Genomic DNA, 17,755 nt, shown 5'->3' on the forward strand with positions numbered 1-17,755 from the left:
AAATAAAGAAACATTAAAAAAAATAAAAACAAAAGATTAGTTCAATTTATCTACTTTTTTGTAAATGAGTGGTCTGAAAAAATATATACTAACTGACCAGAGACACTGAGAAACTTCTACATTAAAAAGAAGAAACATCTATTAAATATACATAAAAATGTTTGAAAAGAGCTCTATGGAGACAGAAGTTCCACATAAAAAGGAAAATTCAAATTGAGGAGTGAGGCAGTCAAGAGGATTGATAATGTGGAAATAAAGATATACAAATCAGGGAGGGAAACACTTTTAATGCAAGAAGACAGGGAGGTACTCAAATACCGCATTATAAACAGAACAAAATTGATAGAGTATAATTTGAAGCATGCTTTCCAAAAAATTGGTTATGAGATGAACTGGGTGCCCCCTCAACCCCTCGAGAAAAAAAAAAAAACATATTTTGAAGCCCTAACTCCTTGTACCTCAGAATGGGACCTTATTTGAAGGGAGGGTGTTTGCAGAGATCAGGTTAAAATACGGTCACGAGGGTGGACCTGAATCTGACCGTGTCCTTATGTATGGGGGACGTTTGGACACACAGATGCACACAGAAGGAGGATGGTAGGAAGACACAGGGAAAATGGCTTGTGCAGGATTGGAGAGATGAATCTATACACCAAGGAAGGCCAAACATGACAAGCCCCCAGTGGCTGGAGAGAGGCAAGAAAGAATTCTCTGACAGGTTTCAGAATGAACATGGCCAAGCCAACACACCTTGGCTTCAGACCTCTGGCCTGGAGAACTGGGAGGGAACAGATTTCTCTTGTAAGTCACCCACTTTGTGGCATTCTGTGACAGCGGCCCTAGGAAACTAATACACTGATATAAGTACAGGGAGTTCACAAAATAAAACATTTTCTGGCTTTTGCCAAAACATGAGATAATTTCAAGACTTTTTTTCTTAAAAGTTATTAATTTGGGGGGCTCCTAGGTGGCTCAGTTGGTTGAGTGTCCAACTCTTTGATTTTGGCTCAGGTCATGTGATCCCAGGGTCATGGGATGGAGCCCCGAATCGGGCTCCCGTGCTGAGTGTGGAGCCTGCTTGGGATCTCTCTTTCCCTCCACCCCTCTCCCCAACTCTCTCTCTCATTAAAATACATATGGGTGGCTCAGTGGTTAAGCATCTGACTCTGGATTTCACCTCAGGTCATGATCTCACAATCTTGGGATCGAGCCCCACGTCAGGCTCAGTGCTGACAGTGCAGAGCCTGCTGGGGATTTTCTCTCTCAAAATAAACTTAAAAATAGTTGTGATAAAAAGCTTTAAAAAGTATCGATTTTGCTGGGATAAGAAAAATAAAGGTTTAAGCTATTGTCACAAATTTGGATTTTTATGGTGGTAGTAGTTTTATGATGCCATTGCAAACAAAATAGTAAAGAAAAGCATAAGGAGAAAAATAAGTTAGCTGCAATTTCACCACCACCACCATGTTGGCACATTTCTTTCTAGGCTTTTCTTTATGCAATATACATAACACACACACATGATATAAGAAGTTGCTCATATGATTAAATGGGTGTTCTATGATATTTAGAGCTATTTAGACATTAGGGCATTTAGGCTGTTTCCAGTTGATGGTCTTTAAAGAACTCCACAGTGGAGGTGTTTGTCCAGCCCCATCTGGGCATCCCTCCCCAGACCTGTTAAAGCCATCTGCTGATCTCGGAGCTTCGGTCTTCATTTCAGACCCGGAGTCCTTCTGAGGGCTGACGACACCCAGAATGTGGCCATGAGAGTAAACCAAGGGTAAGGGCACTGGAACTGCATGTTTATAAATGATATTTGGAAGCTGGTGCATCACATAATTTGGGCCACACGGTGGTCGGGTTTTCACCCGTGTGGATGTCTATGCAGCTTGGCAGTATCACAGAGCAGGTATTTCACAGCGGCGGTCTGACAGCTACGGTGCTTCTTCCCCAGTGGGACGCTGGGGTCTGGGATCGGAGAAGGTACATACCCCTCCCTATGAACCCTACTCCTGCCTCACACTTAAAAATTCTTAACAAGACTACGGTCGCTCAGGAAAACTGAAACGAGTGATTTTAAAACTCATGCTTCATAGTGAAGCACGAACATTTTTGAAAGAAAAAGTCTGATTTTTAAAATACCGAGATGTAAGCCACCTAAGTTAAAGTTTTCTAAGGTCCTCGATAATTTAGTCAGTAATTTCTTTCAGATCGAAAGAGGTCCTGAAAACGAACTGCTGGCTTAACACGTGGAAGTACAGGTAGGATGGCTGTAAAATACAGACAATCCTCAGGGACACCCCCCCACACTCAGCATGTGAGTATTCATACAAGTTTAAAAAATGTGAAGAAGTGGGAAAATCTTTAGCTATAATGTGTCTTTTAGTCAATATCAAAGCATTTATACTGGGGGAACTCCACAAATGTAGGAAATCGTAGGAAAATCTTCACTTGTGGCTTGCCTTTGATTAAACTGTAAAGCTCACGCTGGGATTTCTATGAAGAAACCCTGTGAGGGCAGATAGGGAGGAAAACTTGCAACTCCTCCCTCTCTTACCAGAGGACACATTCTAGAGAGAAAATCTTAAAAACCTTGGATGCAGAAAAACCTTCAGCATCAAAAAAGCCCCTAGACAGAAACCCTATTTCTATAAAATAATCATTCAGGAAACGCTTCAATCGGGGAGCCCATGTTATTGCATAACCTAGAAGTCAGCAGGAGAGTAATTTTTCTCCATAAGGAACTGAGGATTAATTTAACAAGGCATCGCCAAATGTAAAGTTGCTTCTGAGTGAAACCCACCAAGTCAGTATCAAAGGTTATCTATAAACAAGGATGCTATTGGGGTTTTGCTGGCAAGTGTTTTTGAAAAGTCTGAACTAGCGAAATGCATGTAACGTTAGACACAGACACATATGTGCATTGGGGTTATACTTTCAACATTTTAATTCACTCAAGAAAAGCTATTGAGTGCCCACTCAGGGGACCACGGACCATTATTTGAGATGTGCCCTTGGAGTGTACATGCTTGTAAGTAGACCGCTTAGAACCAGAGACCAGCTTTGGTTTTGTTTGTGGGGGCGGGGGCGGGGGGGGGGGTCAGACTGATAACGTGTTACTTAAGTCAGGCTATATACATGTAATGTTTTTATACGGTGTATCAGAATAATCTTTCCATGACAATATCCACCTGCCTTATGGTAAAATTACAGGTGTTAGTGTGGTGGAAGTATGAAGCTACCTAATGTTTAAAATAACAATCTGAGTTAATGGCAGGGCAATGAGGCACAGTTTTATCTAAGTTGATATGAAAACACACTGAAGCTGCTAAGATCCTCTTGGTTACAGTTGCAGAATTCCATACAACCACCTGCTTTTATAGAAGTTAGTCTAAATTCGTTGAAAGGTCCACATACCCGGGTTTGTCAGAAACAAACATCAAGTGGGCGCTGAAGACAGGGAAGGGTTGGTCTTGGAGACAGCGTGGCAGGATGGAATTCTTCCACAATTACAGGGTTAAATGTTGGCATAGGACCTTGATTTATGGCTGCCATGTTGCTTTTAATCCCCTCCCCCACCCTGCAAATTTTATCAACACGTCATGCAACGTGAATATTATGTGTAGAAAACATTTTATGAGCACAACAGCATCTGCAGAGTCAAAACCAGCATGGAAAGGAGGCATCCGGAAGGGTTAGAGGGAGGTAGAACAGAAGAATGCTATAGGAAGCAAAGTGGATTAAGAGGATTTCTAAAAATTAAAATTAAAAAAAATTCCTGGGGCGTCTAAGGGGCTCAGTCAGTTAAGTGTCCAACTTCGGCTCAGGTCATGATCTCGCAGTTCGTGGGTTCAAGTCCCACATCAGGCTCCGTGCTGACAGCTCAGAGCCTGGGGCCTGCTTTGGATTCTGTACCTCCCCCTTCCCTGCCCCTCCCCCACTCTAAAAAATAAAACATGAAAAAAAATTTTCCCTTCAAACGGATTGGCTAGGCCAAGAAAGAAAATTCCCCAAACTCCTTTTTCAACAAGTATTTCAGGAATGTGAATTAACGTTTGACTTTATTATAGTTTTTGAATAAAACAGAATATTGAGTTTTCATAATCAGAAACTTTTTACATATCTTTATTCTCCACACTTGGTGTCAAGTTACAAATGAATAGTCTACCACGAGGCCATGTTGCTTTTTATGATGTACACTTCCCCAGGTGGAAAACAGCAATGACAAGAATACACAGAAGATGAACTCACAGTGAATAATCAACTGTCAAGTATAGAGAAAGGACGCATTACATTTCAGTGTCCAATTTGTATACACTTAAAGTGGGTCCCCTTTAGAACATCACAGATGTACCTAGTACCTAATTCTCTTACAAAAGAAAACTCAAGAGATTTTAAGTTTTAAAGTTGTATCGGAATAACTGCTTAAAAACTGTAAAACTTTTTGATTTTACCAGCAAAAAGTGATTCCAAGATAATCTATTTTTAAACATTGCTGAAAAAATCGCAGGCTTTAGAGAACACCATGGATATCAGATCCATTCTTTAAAAACAAAGCAGTACTTATAAAGTAGAGACCACTTTAAGTTTTATTTTGTGGTCAGTAAAAACTTGTTAATAAAGTTGAGGCTAAAAAAATCCCAGCAGGGGAGGTGGGGACGCCGTGCGAGGGGGGAGCGCACGACTTACTGTAACAAACAGGAAAGGCTGAAGAATTCTGATGTAACTTCTTTCCAGAAAACAAGTTCTTTGGAATCATTCTTTAAGGATCTATAGTCTATTTTCAGAGGTATTGGATTTAGTAACTTATTTTGAAACTCTTCAGACTTTTTCTTCCCAGGCATGTTGACTAAGCTGGTATTTTGTATAATAAAATTACCGTTGTTTTGGTTTTCAAACCAACCGTTTCTTTTTGAAAGGGTAATATTAAAATATATTATTTTTAAAATACATCCTAGAGTACTTTGAAAGCAGATTATGCTCACTTAATTTCACATTTTGCTGTGGATTTGACACCTGGCATTGGACATTTTAGGACTCACAGGAATTATAAGAAATAAGAAAAATAGAAGTTCATGCAGATTAAACCAGCCTTCATCAATGCTTCCGAAAAGAAGCAACTTTTATTCGGAACCCGCGGTAAGCTGCGTATTCATTGGAAGCTGTTTCAAGTGACAATTACATTGCTCTCTCTCCTTTGAACCACCATCTTTTTTCCTAAATACAACTTCTCAAAAGTCATTTGAAAGCAAATAGTTATACTAAAGATCAGGCATCAGAAAGATTCTCCATGCACCCCGACTTCATTTTTAGATCACAACATCCTGATATGTCCCATTTCATTTCTTTCGTAGTTTAACATCTTGGCAAGTTTCCCAAAGTTTATGAAAATTTAAACAATGACAAGGAGAAACGCACTCCAAACATAATACAAAGAGACACAAATACAAGACAAGTTCAAAACCGAACACCGTTTTGTAATGTCTCCAAACAGGACATGAATGTGACGTGACTGAGTCTTAGGGCCCTGGGTCTCAACACCCCGCTATCCTACACAGGCCTACGTTCCTAACTTTTTTTTTTTTTTTTTGGTCTTTTGATGCCTAAAGTAACTGAGAAGCAAGAAAATAGCCAATATGACATAAAAAACACAGTCTCTATGTTTTTTAAGTCTTGATTTGAACACACCTTCCTTCACTGATGCATATTACTCTTGATAATGCTCAAGTAACAGGAGGCAAGCAACATACATGAAAAGACTTATCATACAAGCATTGTTTCTGGAATCAAAAATGACTCCTACAGTCACACAAAAACCTACAAATTAAATCGTAAGTCACCTCGGTATAAAGTTAATTAAATTATCATGTATCTTAGTAAGAATGCCAATTATCAGAAGCACTCTACATGTTTTCATTTTCTGTTTCACAGAAAGGGTAAGGTGCTTTTTTAATAAGCTGCCAACAGTCACTGAGACAGACACACACACACACACACACTCACTCCCAGTGCAAACGATCAAGAGAAAAAATCCTAATTTTGAAATGAGATAGGATTACGCATCTTGACTAAAAGTACAGGAGTGGATAGAATAACTTTCCAGGATTGATGTGTTGTAAATATAGACAACTCAGTGTACATATGGTTGATGAAATAAAGAATAGATTTCTATGCTTTGTGTTTTAAATTCCACCCCAACTTTTACCAATGCTTCAAAAAAAAAAAAAAAAGCTTAGATAATCTCCTATTTCCGAAGCCACCTAGAAGACCCTGCCCATTCCGAGGGGGCTGTGCCTGCCGTCTTCACCGCTGACCTAACGCCCCAGTGCGAGTTTCTGTTACGCAGCACCAACCAAACTTCCCTAATAAAAAATAAATATATAAAGAAGACGCTATCAGGCATATATTCACAAGGTCTCAATTTCTTAAAACGTAAGTGTAGGTATATTTATTTCTCTCAAATGCATACAAGACAATAATTACACAGCAACAAATCTTTTGTTCAACAATGATTCGATTCATAAGCATCTGAATTTACATAATTTCACATCCATACCCTTGCGTTTTTAAATACTGTAAGTAAAAAAGCCCCCCAAATAACCAAGTCTTATATTTCCTATTTATCCCTCTATACATCCAAACTTTAAAAAGTTACAAACTCAACATTATACAGAACATATAAATCATGTTTAAAAACTTGAGGTCTTAAAATCACCGTTCCCCAAAATGATTCAGAAAGTCCTCATGCTGACAAGTGCAGTCCTAGGTGGGAAGGTAAGTTGGAAAGAGGGAAGAAAGAAGAGACAGACACCAGTTTGCTGTCTTAACGTTTTACTAATCCTGTCAGTAAAAATGGCGACGTCATGAGAAGTAACAGTTTAGGTTCTAATATGAAGAGTGGGGTTTGCCTCACAACTGGAGACACGCACTTCAAGTATTTTCCTATTTGATCCGAGCTCCTGGAGCAACCCGGGCCGAGAGGGAAGAGCTACTTTCTTCCATACATCCGCTCAATGTCCGCCTGGTAATGTGTCTTAAGCTCTTTGCGTTTCAACTTGAAGGCGTCGGTCACCAGACCAGTTTCGGGGGTCCACGGTTCAGGGCTCAAACGAATTTTTACTGGAATTTCAAATTTTTCTAGACTTGCTGAGAGGGGGGAAAGAATAAAAAAACATAAATGCAAAGGGATGCAAAATGAACCATTATAATTCTCAGCGAACAGTGTAACTTCCGCAGTGTTTGGGCATCCATCAAAATGCACAACACCAACATCCCTCAAATCTCTCTTGCAACAATCCATCCCTCAAAAAGTCTAGAAGTAAAAATAAAATAGATATGTATGAGAATTGTAATAGCAAAACGCTATTTTAAAACTCTGACTGCCAGTAGAATGAGTTAGAGTAAGTTAAGATACACGCATACAGGGCACCCAAATGGCTCAGTCAGTTACCATCAGACATAGTTCAGGTCATGATCTCACAACTCACAATCATGAGATCAAGCCCCAAGTCAAAAATATATAGGCATTAAATGGAATATAATTCATTCATTAAAAATGAGTTAGATCTAGGGCGCCTGGGTGGCTCAGTCGGTTAAGTCTCCGGCTTTGGCTCAGGTCAGATTTCACGTTCGTGGGTTCGAGCCCTGCGTCGGGCTCTGTGCTGACAGCTAGCTCAGGGCCTGGAGCCTGCTTCCGGTTCTGTGTCTCCTCTCTCTGCCCCTCCCCCTCTCATGCTCTGTCTCTCTCTCTATCAAAAATAAATAAAACATTAAAAAAATGAGTTAGATTTATATAGCATGGGTGTATAAAGACATTTGCAATGTGTTGTTAGGCTAAAAATAGGTGGCTTTTTTTTTTTAATACTAGATAAATGTTACGCGTCTAGATATTCAGGACAAGTGGGATACACACCAAACTCTAAACCAGGTACCTCTGGGGGCTAAGATCTAGGATTAAGGAAATGCAAAGGTCACACACCTATTTGCTTTGAGTTTATTATAAGGAGCATAATCACTTTAGAAACTAAAAAATAAAGTTTAAAGAGAACCTGGTCATCGAACCAGCATAAGCTATGAGGACAGAATGTTTGCCCCCTATTGTGTTCCTATCACACTTTTGGATCCCAGGAAATTCTCAATAGCAGAGGGCGGGAGAGGGAGAGAGGGATGGGGAAGGAAACGGAGGAACGGAGATAGGGAGGGGTAAAGGGAGATGTTGTTTTGAACGAACACATTTCCTTAGTAAAAAGAACTTACTTTTCAGCATTCGTTCAACAAGTATTCCTTAAAAAAAATTACTGTGTAGAGCGCTTTACTAAGCACTCTTTAAAAAACACAGAAGTACAGGGCGCCTGGGTGGCTCAGTCAGTTATGCGTCCGACTTCAGCTCAGGCCATGATCTTGCCGTTTGTGAGTTCGAGCCCTACGTCGGGCTGACAGCACAGAGCCTGGAGCCTGCTTCAGTCTGTGTCTCCCTCTCTCTCTGCCCCTCCCCTGCTCAGCTCTGTCTCTCAATACTAAATAAATGTTAAAAAATATCTTTTTTAAATACAGTAACAGTTTCTGTTCTCGAGTGGCACACAATCTGACAAGGATGAAGAGGTGAAAGGTAAAGCCACGCACACTCGTTCACTATACTGAAGATATAAGTGCCTCGGGAACAAAAGAGATACATCCATTTTAATTTGTAAACAGAAACACTGACATAACATGGTTTTCTTCTTCAAGGATTAAGACTATTTCAGAAGTGGATTGATAGGAAAAGCCAGGATTCAGTAGGCAGAGAGGGAAGGGTCAGGACCTGAGGTCCCTGGTGCGGGAGAAAACACACGCTCTGGAACAAGGCTAGGAGCGCGGACCGCGGCAAACCCCCTCGGATGTGGGCTCCTCTTCAGAGTGGAAGAGGCCCCCGCCTACTCCCCCTCAGGTTCCCACTCAGGAATCTGACTGAAGACCCGACTAGAAGTAACTAGAAGACCATAAAACATAGGACCCACAAGGAATGTTAGGGCCACAGAGCGCCCCTCACACAGCGGAATCAGGACTGGACGAGGCAGCACCTAGAGCTCTCCAGCCAGGGAGGGTGGGGCCTGACTAGGGACGGCTGACCCTCGCCTATTCTTGCGGGCACTGACTTTCAAGTGTCCTCTCTGTAAAGAGCTTTCCTACTAGTCTTCCTTTCTGACCTTACACCCGAATACACGTCAGCCTGCTGCCCGTTCTGTGTCCACCCTGCACTCCCCGAAGCGGCGAGACAAGGAACCTCGGGTGCTGAGGTAAAAACGCTTGCAACAGTGGGGCGCCTGCGTGGCTCAGTCCGTTAAGCGTCTGACTCTTAACTTCAGCTTTGGTCATGATCTCGCAGTTTCTGAGTTCGAGCCCCACACATCAGGCTATTAGTGCAGAGCCTGCTTAGGATTCTCACTCCCTCTCCCTCTGCCCCTCCTAGGTTTGTGTTCTCAAAATAAACAAACTTAAAAAAAAAACTTTAACAAAAAAGTTTAAAAAAACAAAAACAAAAAAGCGATTTCAGGAGAGCTCTGCTAGAGGAAAAAGCACAGTTAGCAGGAGCAGCCAGGCCCGGGCCTCGGGACTCAAGGGGCAGGAGCCCGGCCCTGGAGACCACGGTTCAGGTGTCCAACCTCCCCCCGCGTGGCACCGGACCCTGTGACCTGACACAGAGCACGTCAGGCCTACAGTGCATCTCCTCGACTCGGGAGAGTGAAGGCAGCGAGCGCCGCATGACCAGTCGGAGCAGCGAGCAGCGTAAAGTGAACAGTTCTTCTTTAGTTTGTGTTTGTACGTATGTTAGAGCAACGATTTACGTTTTTCTTCCTTTTTATTCTCTCTCATAATAGGGATTTAAAAAACTAACTCTATGTCACTGTACTTAACTTACAGGAGGGGCACAGGGTGGCTCAGTCGGTTAGGTATCCGATTTTGGCTCAGGTCATGGTCTCGTGGTCTGTCAGTTCGAGCCCCGTGTCGGGCTCTGTGCTGACGGCTCAGGGCCTGGAGCTGCTTCGGATTCTGCGTCTCCCTCTCTCTGCCCCTCCCCCGCTCGCGCTCAAATGGATCACGGCCCTCAATGTAAGAGCTGCAAGTATGAAGCTCTTAGAATGAAACACAGGTCAGTGACTCGGATGAGGCGGTTCCTCAGATGTGGCACCAAAAGCACAAGCGACAAAAGGGAAACAAATTGTATCTTTTCAAAATTAAAACTCTTGTACTTCAAAGGATACCATGAAAAAAAAGTAAAAACACAGGGACGCCTGGGTAGCTCAGTCCCTTAGGCGTCCTACTCTTGATTTCAACTCAGATCACAATCTCCTAGTTCACAGGATCAAGCCCCGGGGGGGGGGGGGGGGGGGGGGGGGGGGGGGGGGGGGGGCTCTGTGCTGACAGGGCGGAGCCTGCTTGGGATTCTGTCTCCTCCTCTCTGCCCCTCCGCCACTTGTTCTTGTTCTCTCTCTCCCTCTCTTTCTCTCTCTTTCACAAAATAAAATAAACATTAAAAAAAAGTAAAAACACAACCCACTTAGAAACTGCTTATCTGATAAAGGCCTGTGTCTGGAATATATAAAGAACTTGCACGACTCAGTAAGAAAAAGGCAATTCCATGTAAAAAAGTGAGCAAAGGATCTGAACAGACATTCTCTAGAGAAGATATACAATGGTTAATGAATACAAGAAAGGATGCTCAACACCACTAGCCACCAGGAAAATGTAAATCAAAACCACAAGACACAATACTTCCTCCCCCCCCCCCCCCATGGCCAGAGTCCAAGGGACGAACAGTAACCATCAAGTGGCGAGAGGCTGCAGGGAAACAGGACCCCAGTGCTGGTGGGAAGGCTAAGAGCACGTCACCGTTTTAGAAAACAGTTTGGGAAATCTTTGGGGAAAAATATTCTGGTAAACAGTCTGGTACTTCCTTAAAAGGTTCAACCTGAGGTTAACACAGGCCTCGCAACCGCACCCCTGAGGACCTTCCCAGGGGAACGGAGCGTGCCCACACGAAACCTGTATCTGAGCGTTCAGAGCAGCGTTATTCCTCAGCAGCCAAAGGCAGAACCACCCAGGGTGTCCAGTCTCGTTGCAGCCCCTCCCCACCCCCGCCACGCACCAACAGGCTGCAGGACCTGTCCCCGTAGGCAGCTCCTAGTGCGGTAACACGTAGAAAACACAAGAAGAGAGTCGTGGACAGTCCAGGGTGGAAACAGCTGAGGTAAGCAGGGCAAGGGCCAGCCCAGAGGACGGAAGCCGCAGAGACCAGGGCCTCCCGGTCCACGCACGTCAGCCACGGGAGCGGGGACGTGGGAGTCCTGCGGGCGCGCCAGGCCGCGGGCCTGACCAGCACGGGCCTCCATCCCACGGCAGGGAGACAGGAGGAAATGGCCTCACCCGAGCCCCGGGATACGACATCCGAGCGCTCTCGCCGCTCGGTCCTCACGGTCCGCCTCACCCTCGCTCACCTGAGACAGCAGCTTCGGAAAGCACTTTGAGCACCTCGTTCTCCATCTCACAGCTGTTACACAGCTCCTCCCACGTCCCCTCCAGTCCCTTCTTCCGGGCGAGTTCTGTGAGTTCCTTCTGATTTGGCACGACAAATCCAATGACGTAGGAATGGTAACTGCGAGACAGGAAGGACAACGTGGCTGAGGAACCGTGCTTACCAAGGACGCGGGCGCTGCTGTGGTCAGCCCGGGACCGCCTGAAGGGACACACAGGGCGCATCTGGTGCTCGCACACTGATTCTGTGCCATACGACAGCCATCTCTCCTGCCCGGCTCGCCACGGCGCTAGTGCTCGGGCAGAGCTCACCGCTATACACACCCCAACCTGACGCTTCGTGACAAATGTCAAGTATGTGTGACTGTTATCAATAGTTCCATGGATGCATCTTTTAAAAGAAAATTACAAACATTAGGAAATCTACTTTTAAAAAATGAGCAATTCACGTCACCTGGCTAAATAAAAATAAAAGCTAATGTAAATCAGAAGTTACATCTAAAGATGGAGCACCCAGGTGGCTCAGTGAGTTTGGCGTCCAACTTTGGCTCAGGCCATGATCTCGCTGTCCACGAGTTCGGGCCCCGCATCAGGTTCTGTGCTGACAGCTCAGAGCCCGGAGCCTGCTTCGGAGTCTGTGTCTGCCTCTCTCTCTCCCTGCCCCTCCCCAACTCGTTCTTACTCTCACTCACTCTCCCTCTCTCTCTCTCTCTCTCTCTCAAAAATAAACATTAAAAAAAAGTTGTGTCTAGAAAACACTGGCAGCAAATCAAAGTAATGTGGTTCTATTCATTTCTTTCTTCTGTTGCCATGAGAAGTTGGGGGCAGAGCCTTCGGTGGCCTGCCCGCGGCAGTACGAAGCGGCAGGAGGGCGGCGGTCTGGCTCCTACCACACATGTAACACCTGGAACAGCAGCATCGCCAAAGAAGTTACCTCGTAGCTAATTAAAGGGCAGAGTCATTTATAATTCAGTGTAGTGTATCTTTACAGTCCCTAAAGTTTCTAAGTTGGTTCTTCTGACAGCAGATTCTATTTTTTCATAATCATTTTATCAAATGCTGGGGCGAGGTTCCCAGGCCCGCAAAGTAGCTGATCGTGAACACTGGAGAATAACTGTCCCACAGAACACCGCGGTGCCAGGCTGGGATTCTGGCACATTTCCCAAAACTACATTTCTGGGGATTTTTTTCCTTTAAACTCGCCTTCCCAGCTGCCTCTATTATCATTACGGACTAGAGACGCTCTGTGATAAGCCACAGCCTAACACCGCTTAAGGCAGAAGCCCTCGGCCCGGCCCGGGCCCCAACTCAGAGCAGGGCAGTAAGCGCTGAGCAGAGTTTGGCTTGCTGACCCCATTCCTCCAACTCCCGTCTTCACGGCCTGCTGCGCTGGCCTGGTTCTGGGAAGCGTCCCCGGGCCGAGGCAGCAGGACGGAGGCCGATTCTCTTCACCTCTCTGGCCCCCAGGACGCTGCAGGCAGGTATAGAGCAGGAAAGAGGGACACGGAGCAGGACGGGGAGGAAAGCACCACGAGGGAGGACTGAGCCGAGAAGAGGCCTTTCCCAAAGACGACAGATAGGAAGGGGGGTCCTTGGTATCATTTGACCACGAAGATGCATCTGGGAGGGAAATGTCACAAGCACACACAACGCTTAAGTAAAAGCAGCGGCAAGAATTCTACTTCTTACCTGTTTGCGTACGCGCAGATGTTATCTATGAGCGGCAGGTTCTTCAGAGCTGCCTCCACTTTCCCAAGAGAAACGTACTCTCCTGCCTGGAGCTTCACAAGGTCCTTTTTACGATCTGGGGAGGGAGCACAAGGGAGACCAGAACACCGTTTACACAGACGAGTACTGGCCACTCCAGAAGTCATCTGCTATCAGGTCAGGTCATTACAATAGTTAGGCTAAAGGTAAAAAGTACACAGTAAAAAGAGACCCTAATTTCTGTACTATTAAATAAATTCTAAATAAAAAAAGAAAATTAGTTTCTAAGGGACTCCATCATCAGGGCTTCCGGTTTGTTCTGCCGAACAGGCATGTGTGCGGGACAGGTTAGCACCAGGAAGGGAAAGAATCCGCAGCGCCACCTGCACGCTCACTCGCCACCCCCAGGGCAGCGGGACGCGGGGACACATCACGTCAGGACGGCACGGTGACACTGGGGTCGAGCCTCTCGGATCCGATTTGGAAAGAGTCCTTCGAGGGAGGCCTGAGCGTGGCCCTGGGGGAAGATGGCGGCCACCACGTGGAGGAGCTCTGGTAAAGAACAGACCTGGGTCCGCTTCAATGACTGCGGCAGAGGGGAGGACACGCCGGTGACGGAGGCGCCACCTGGGGCCCGGGTAACGGAGCCACACTGAACCCAGTGAGACCAGGGCCAAGACCCCGGCCCGTGAGAGGGGGCGCTGAGGGAGGGAGCGCAACATCAACGGAGAGGAATCTCTTGCAGTAGGGTGGCAGAAAGTGCAGGCCTCGCCCCGGGAAGAGGGCACAGAGAGTGAGAGACGGGACCTGCGGCAGTTCCCCGTGACACACCAGCGGGGTAGATACGGGGAAGGTACGGGCGGCTGACTGAAGAGTCTCATCTCCCGGGTTTCTAGGCGGCACGACTGGGACAGAGAGGCTCTTAACTGAGAAAAAGAACGTAAGCGGGAAGCCGGGAGCTATTCTTTGCCGCTTTGGTCAATTCTCGAACCGCCAGGCCTTCCTTATCCCCACAGACGAGGCCACAACACGGTTCCACAGGAGAGAGCCCTGTCCAGTCACCTCTGCACAGCAAGGAGTGCGTGAAGCTGAACATTTCCTACTAAGAATGTGATTCTCTGACGGCTGTCTAATAATTAAAATCACCACTGCTACCGAACAGATTTGGAGACCTTCTAAATTGTCATGCCTTAAAGCTTCAACACAGTCCCTACTACAAAAGTTTATTCCAGGAATAATACAATAGGCCACAGCAACACTGCAGAGAGATACATACTGTTGAACAGCTTCCCTAAATATACAGTTACCTCTTTTGTATCAGGAAAAAAAAATTAGATTGCTCACCGATAATCTTTAAACAACCGTCAGGGTCAAACTCGCCCACATCGCCGGTACAGAGCCACCTCTGTCCATTTTCGTCTTCAAAAAAATCAGCTTTTGTTTTTGCTTCATTTTTGTAGTAGCCCATTGTCACATTTTGGCCACCAATAAGAATTTCACCCCTGGGGTGCGGTTTATCGGTGTTAAAGTATCCACCTAAAAACACAAACATTTAGCGTTAATTCAACATTTTTATCCCTATACACATTGTGTGAATTTTTGAAACTATTAAAAGTTTCTAAGAAAGAACATCAGATTCTAATCTGATGAGAATTTCCCAAAGGAAGTAAGGCAGACAGTACGAATGAGCAAAACCCAGTTACATAAAAATGAGGTACAAATTTTCAGCTGCTGAACCATAAGCGTGTAGGCATTTAAAGCTGCTATTCCAAGGGAAAAAAATTACACTCAAAAATCCAACACTTGTGGCATTAAATAATTACCTAGACTCACAGGTAAACTCCTTTAGGGATTCCACAGAGATTCTTACATATCTGATGGAAGTGCTAAATCATGTGTTTCATGAAACACATCTCTGTATAAAATCAAAATACGCTATATTTGAAAGATTTAGGCCTTACAGATAATTTCAGAATGATTCCAAGTTTAAATTTTTTGAACATTTTCACTAATTCTGCTGAAAGGCAAGTGGAAAATGGCATCAAACCCTCAGAATCTTTACTTCAAAAAAAGAAGTGCATCTGATCCAGTCAGTGATCATGTATACACACTGACTGAAACAAATAAATTTTAAAAAGTGATTAGTATTTAAATGGCACAAACAACAGATTTTTATGAAATTAGAGTAAAAATTTCCTTTTGATGACTTTAGATTGAAGTCCTCAGGGGAAAAGAAGAAAAAGAAAAAAAAAGTAAAAGTCTTCCATGTCCTAGATTACATTTCGTGGTTTTGCTTCTATACAATAAACTTATGATCATTCTAATTTATTGACATTATTCATTTAGCAGGCTTCAAGTTTTTGCCATACTTATTTGCATTTATGTAGTAAGACAATAAGCAAGGTGTAAACAATTCTATTTCTTCAGAAGCATCCCTAAAACAAGCAAAAAAAAAAAAATCCATTTACATGGTTCCAGATAAAGCAGTTCTATCACAAAGGCACAAGCACTCGTGGAAATTTCTGTATTCTAAAATAAGGGAGAAAATGAAGAAAATGAAGCACGACTTTCATTTTAAGGTCTGACATTCCACCAGTCGAGGCTCCGTGGTGAGAACAGGCGACTTACCTTCCTCCCAGTTCTTCAACTTGATTTCACAGCAAACTAATGGTGCTCCCACTCGGCCCGTGTTGTAGTCCCACACTGAGACACAAAAGAAAACAGGTACGTGATTGTAGTGGTCAATAAACGGTTTTGTTTTTCTAAATTACCAAAAGCGATGAGTTTTCCCAAAGCTCCGACACCTCCAGAGAATCTGTAAAAGCAGGAGTCACGAACTGGCAAGCCACGAGCCGTGTGGCCCGCACGGGGTTCTGGGACTGGATTCTGAATTGGTTGTGGACATTTGAAAACCAAGGTTATTTTACACCAAAGTGTGGAATCTCCAGGAGCAACAGGGCCCACATTCCCGGCAGCACAAGTGGGGCCCCATGGGATGGCCACGCCTGCCCCAGGTCCCCCGGAGCCTCCCGTCCACCCACCGTGTCTGGTCCCCCCGCGGGGCTCACGCCTCTCACAGGGCCCCGGTCTTACAAGGAGGACGGCCCACGATGGTCTACACCTAGTCTACTTTCTTATCAGACCTGACGGCTCTGCAGGTCTGCTGCCTTCTCCCTCCCACCCGTCACTATGTCATGGAGAGAACCTCCCCAACACCAGCGTACACGATCATCTGTTCAGATTCACGCAGCGAGGGTGCAGAGACCAGGCTAGAGACGAAGGTTAACTCACAAGGACCTGGGAAAAGCACACATCACTGCTGTGACTCACTACTGTGTTACGTTTCCTCTTCAGGGACATTCAACCCAGAAATAAAAGGCTTATCTTTAATACTTCACAGGCTGTTTTTATTTACAACATAAAGTGTAAGTGATTAATCACATTCAACGTGAATCTTAAAACAGAAGATGTAAGGATCCCCGGAAGAAAGGAAGCGTAAATGCAGGTATTTAAGATTGCCTGTTTATTTCTGCAAAACAGGACTTAGCAGTAGCTCCCAAAATACAGAAAAGATCCCGGAAAACAGGGAAGTACAGAGGTAATGCAAGATAAACCTGACACAGGAATGGACCACTGAAACCCTCAGCCGAATCCGGGAAATGGTCAGTTAACAGCTCGCGCATCCATCATAACCGGGAAAATACAAAGCAGCGTTTCCTAGCAGGGACAAGCAAAGTAACGACCATCCATAAAAGGGACAGACGCAGAAGGCGCTTTGGGATTCACCTGGGAACCACGTGGACGGTGGGCTGCCTCCTCAGCCCGCCACCCTCCCGTGGAAACTGCCCTGGCGTTCATATTCTCACACCCTGGAAATTATATTTTCCTGAATGGAATCTAGGTTCTCTCTCACTTAAACAGACCACTTCTGAGTTTAAGCTTTAATATACACACCTAAACAACTATACAAAACATGCTAATTCTCCTACACAAATAGAAATTTATTCGCTGATGTAAGAAAATGAATGTATACAATGCAGCCAACGCTCGGTCCTTCAACTTCTTCTCCGGAACACTACATAGTTTTTAGACGACGCATCACAGTCTACTATGAAAATCTCCTTTCATGACTGACTCTGGATGTACTGATACGGTCGGAATACTGCGTCCAGAACCGCCCTTCTCCTGCGCACAGATCCCCGCACTGCTCTCCTACACGGTGCAGGGAGCACAGCCACGCAGGGAGCCCGGAGCCGCTCCCCAGCCCCCGCCAGCCACACCGGGCGTGGGCACCGACCTTCCGTAATCGTTCCTGCTCCGGAAGACTCGGTGAGCCCATAGCCCTGCCCGACGGGGCAGCAGAAACAGATGTTCATGAAGCGCTGTGTGGTTGCAGACAGTGGAGCTCCGCCGCACAACAGGAGCCGGATGTTCCCACCCAGCAAGCCGCGGACTTTGCGGAAAATAAACCTTAAAAAAGAAAAAAAAAATCAGGGAATCAAAGGATTTTAAAGCTGAAATGGGACTTTCCAAA

The 17,755-nt window shown here is 45.0% G+C and overlaps 1 protein-coding gene across 1 annotated transcript in view; it reads right to left on the reverse strand.

Annotated features, from left to right (window-relative positions):
- Nucleotides 1-4,045: 4,045 nt before the first annotated feature.
- Nucleotides 4,046-17,755, reverse strand: part of ACSL3 (acyl-CoA synthetase long chain family member 3) — a 57,635-nt gene continuing 43,925 nt past the window's right edge. Inside the window, exons 11-16 of the mRNA XM_029933702.1 lie at nucleotides 17,519-17,691; nucleotides 15,850-15,924; nucleotides 14,566-14,757; nucleotides 13,204-13,318; nucleotides 11,478-11,635; nucleotides 4,046-7,149 (exon numbers count right to left, since the gene is read on the reverse strand). Coding sequence (XP_029789562.1) covers nucleotides 6,992-7,149; nucleotides 11,478-11,635; nucleotides 13,204-13,318; nucleotides 14,566-14,757; nucleotides 15,850-15,924; nucleotides 17,519-17,691 — 871 coding nt within the window. The 3' untranslated portion in view covers nucleotides 4,046-6,991. The remainder of the gene's footprint in view (nucleotides 7,150-11,477; nucleotides 11,636-13,203; nucleotides 13,319-14,565; nucleotides 14,758-15,849; nucleotides 15,925-17,518; nucleotides 17,692-17,755) is intronic.

The sequence above is a fragment of the Suricata suricatta genome, chromosome 3, assembly GCF_006229205.1.
Source record: "Suricata suricatta isolate VVHF042 chromosome 3, meerkat_22Aug2017_6uvM2_HiC, whole genome shotgun sequence".
In the NCBI taxonomy this organism is placed as follows: domain Eukaryota; kingdom Metazoa; phylum Chordata; class Mammalia; order Carnivora; family Herpestidae; genus Suricata; species Suricata suricatta.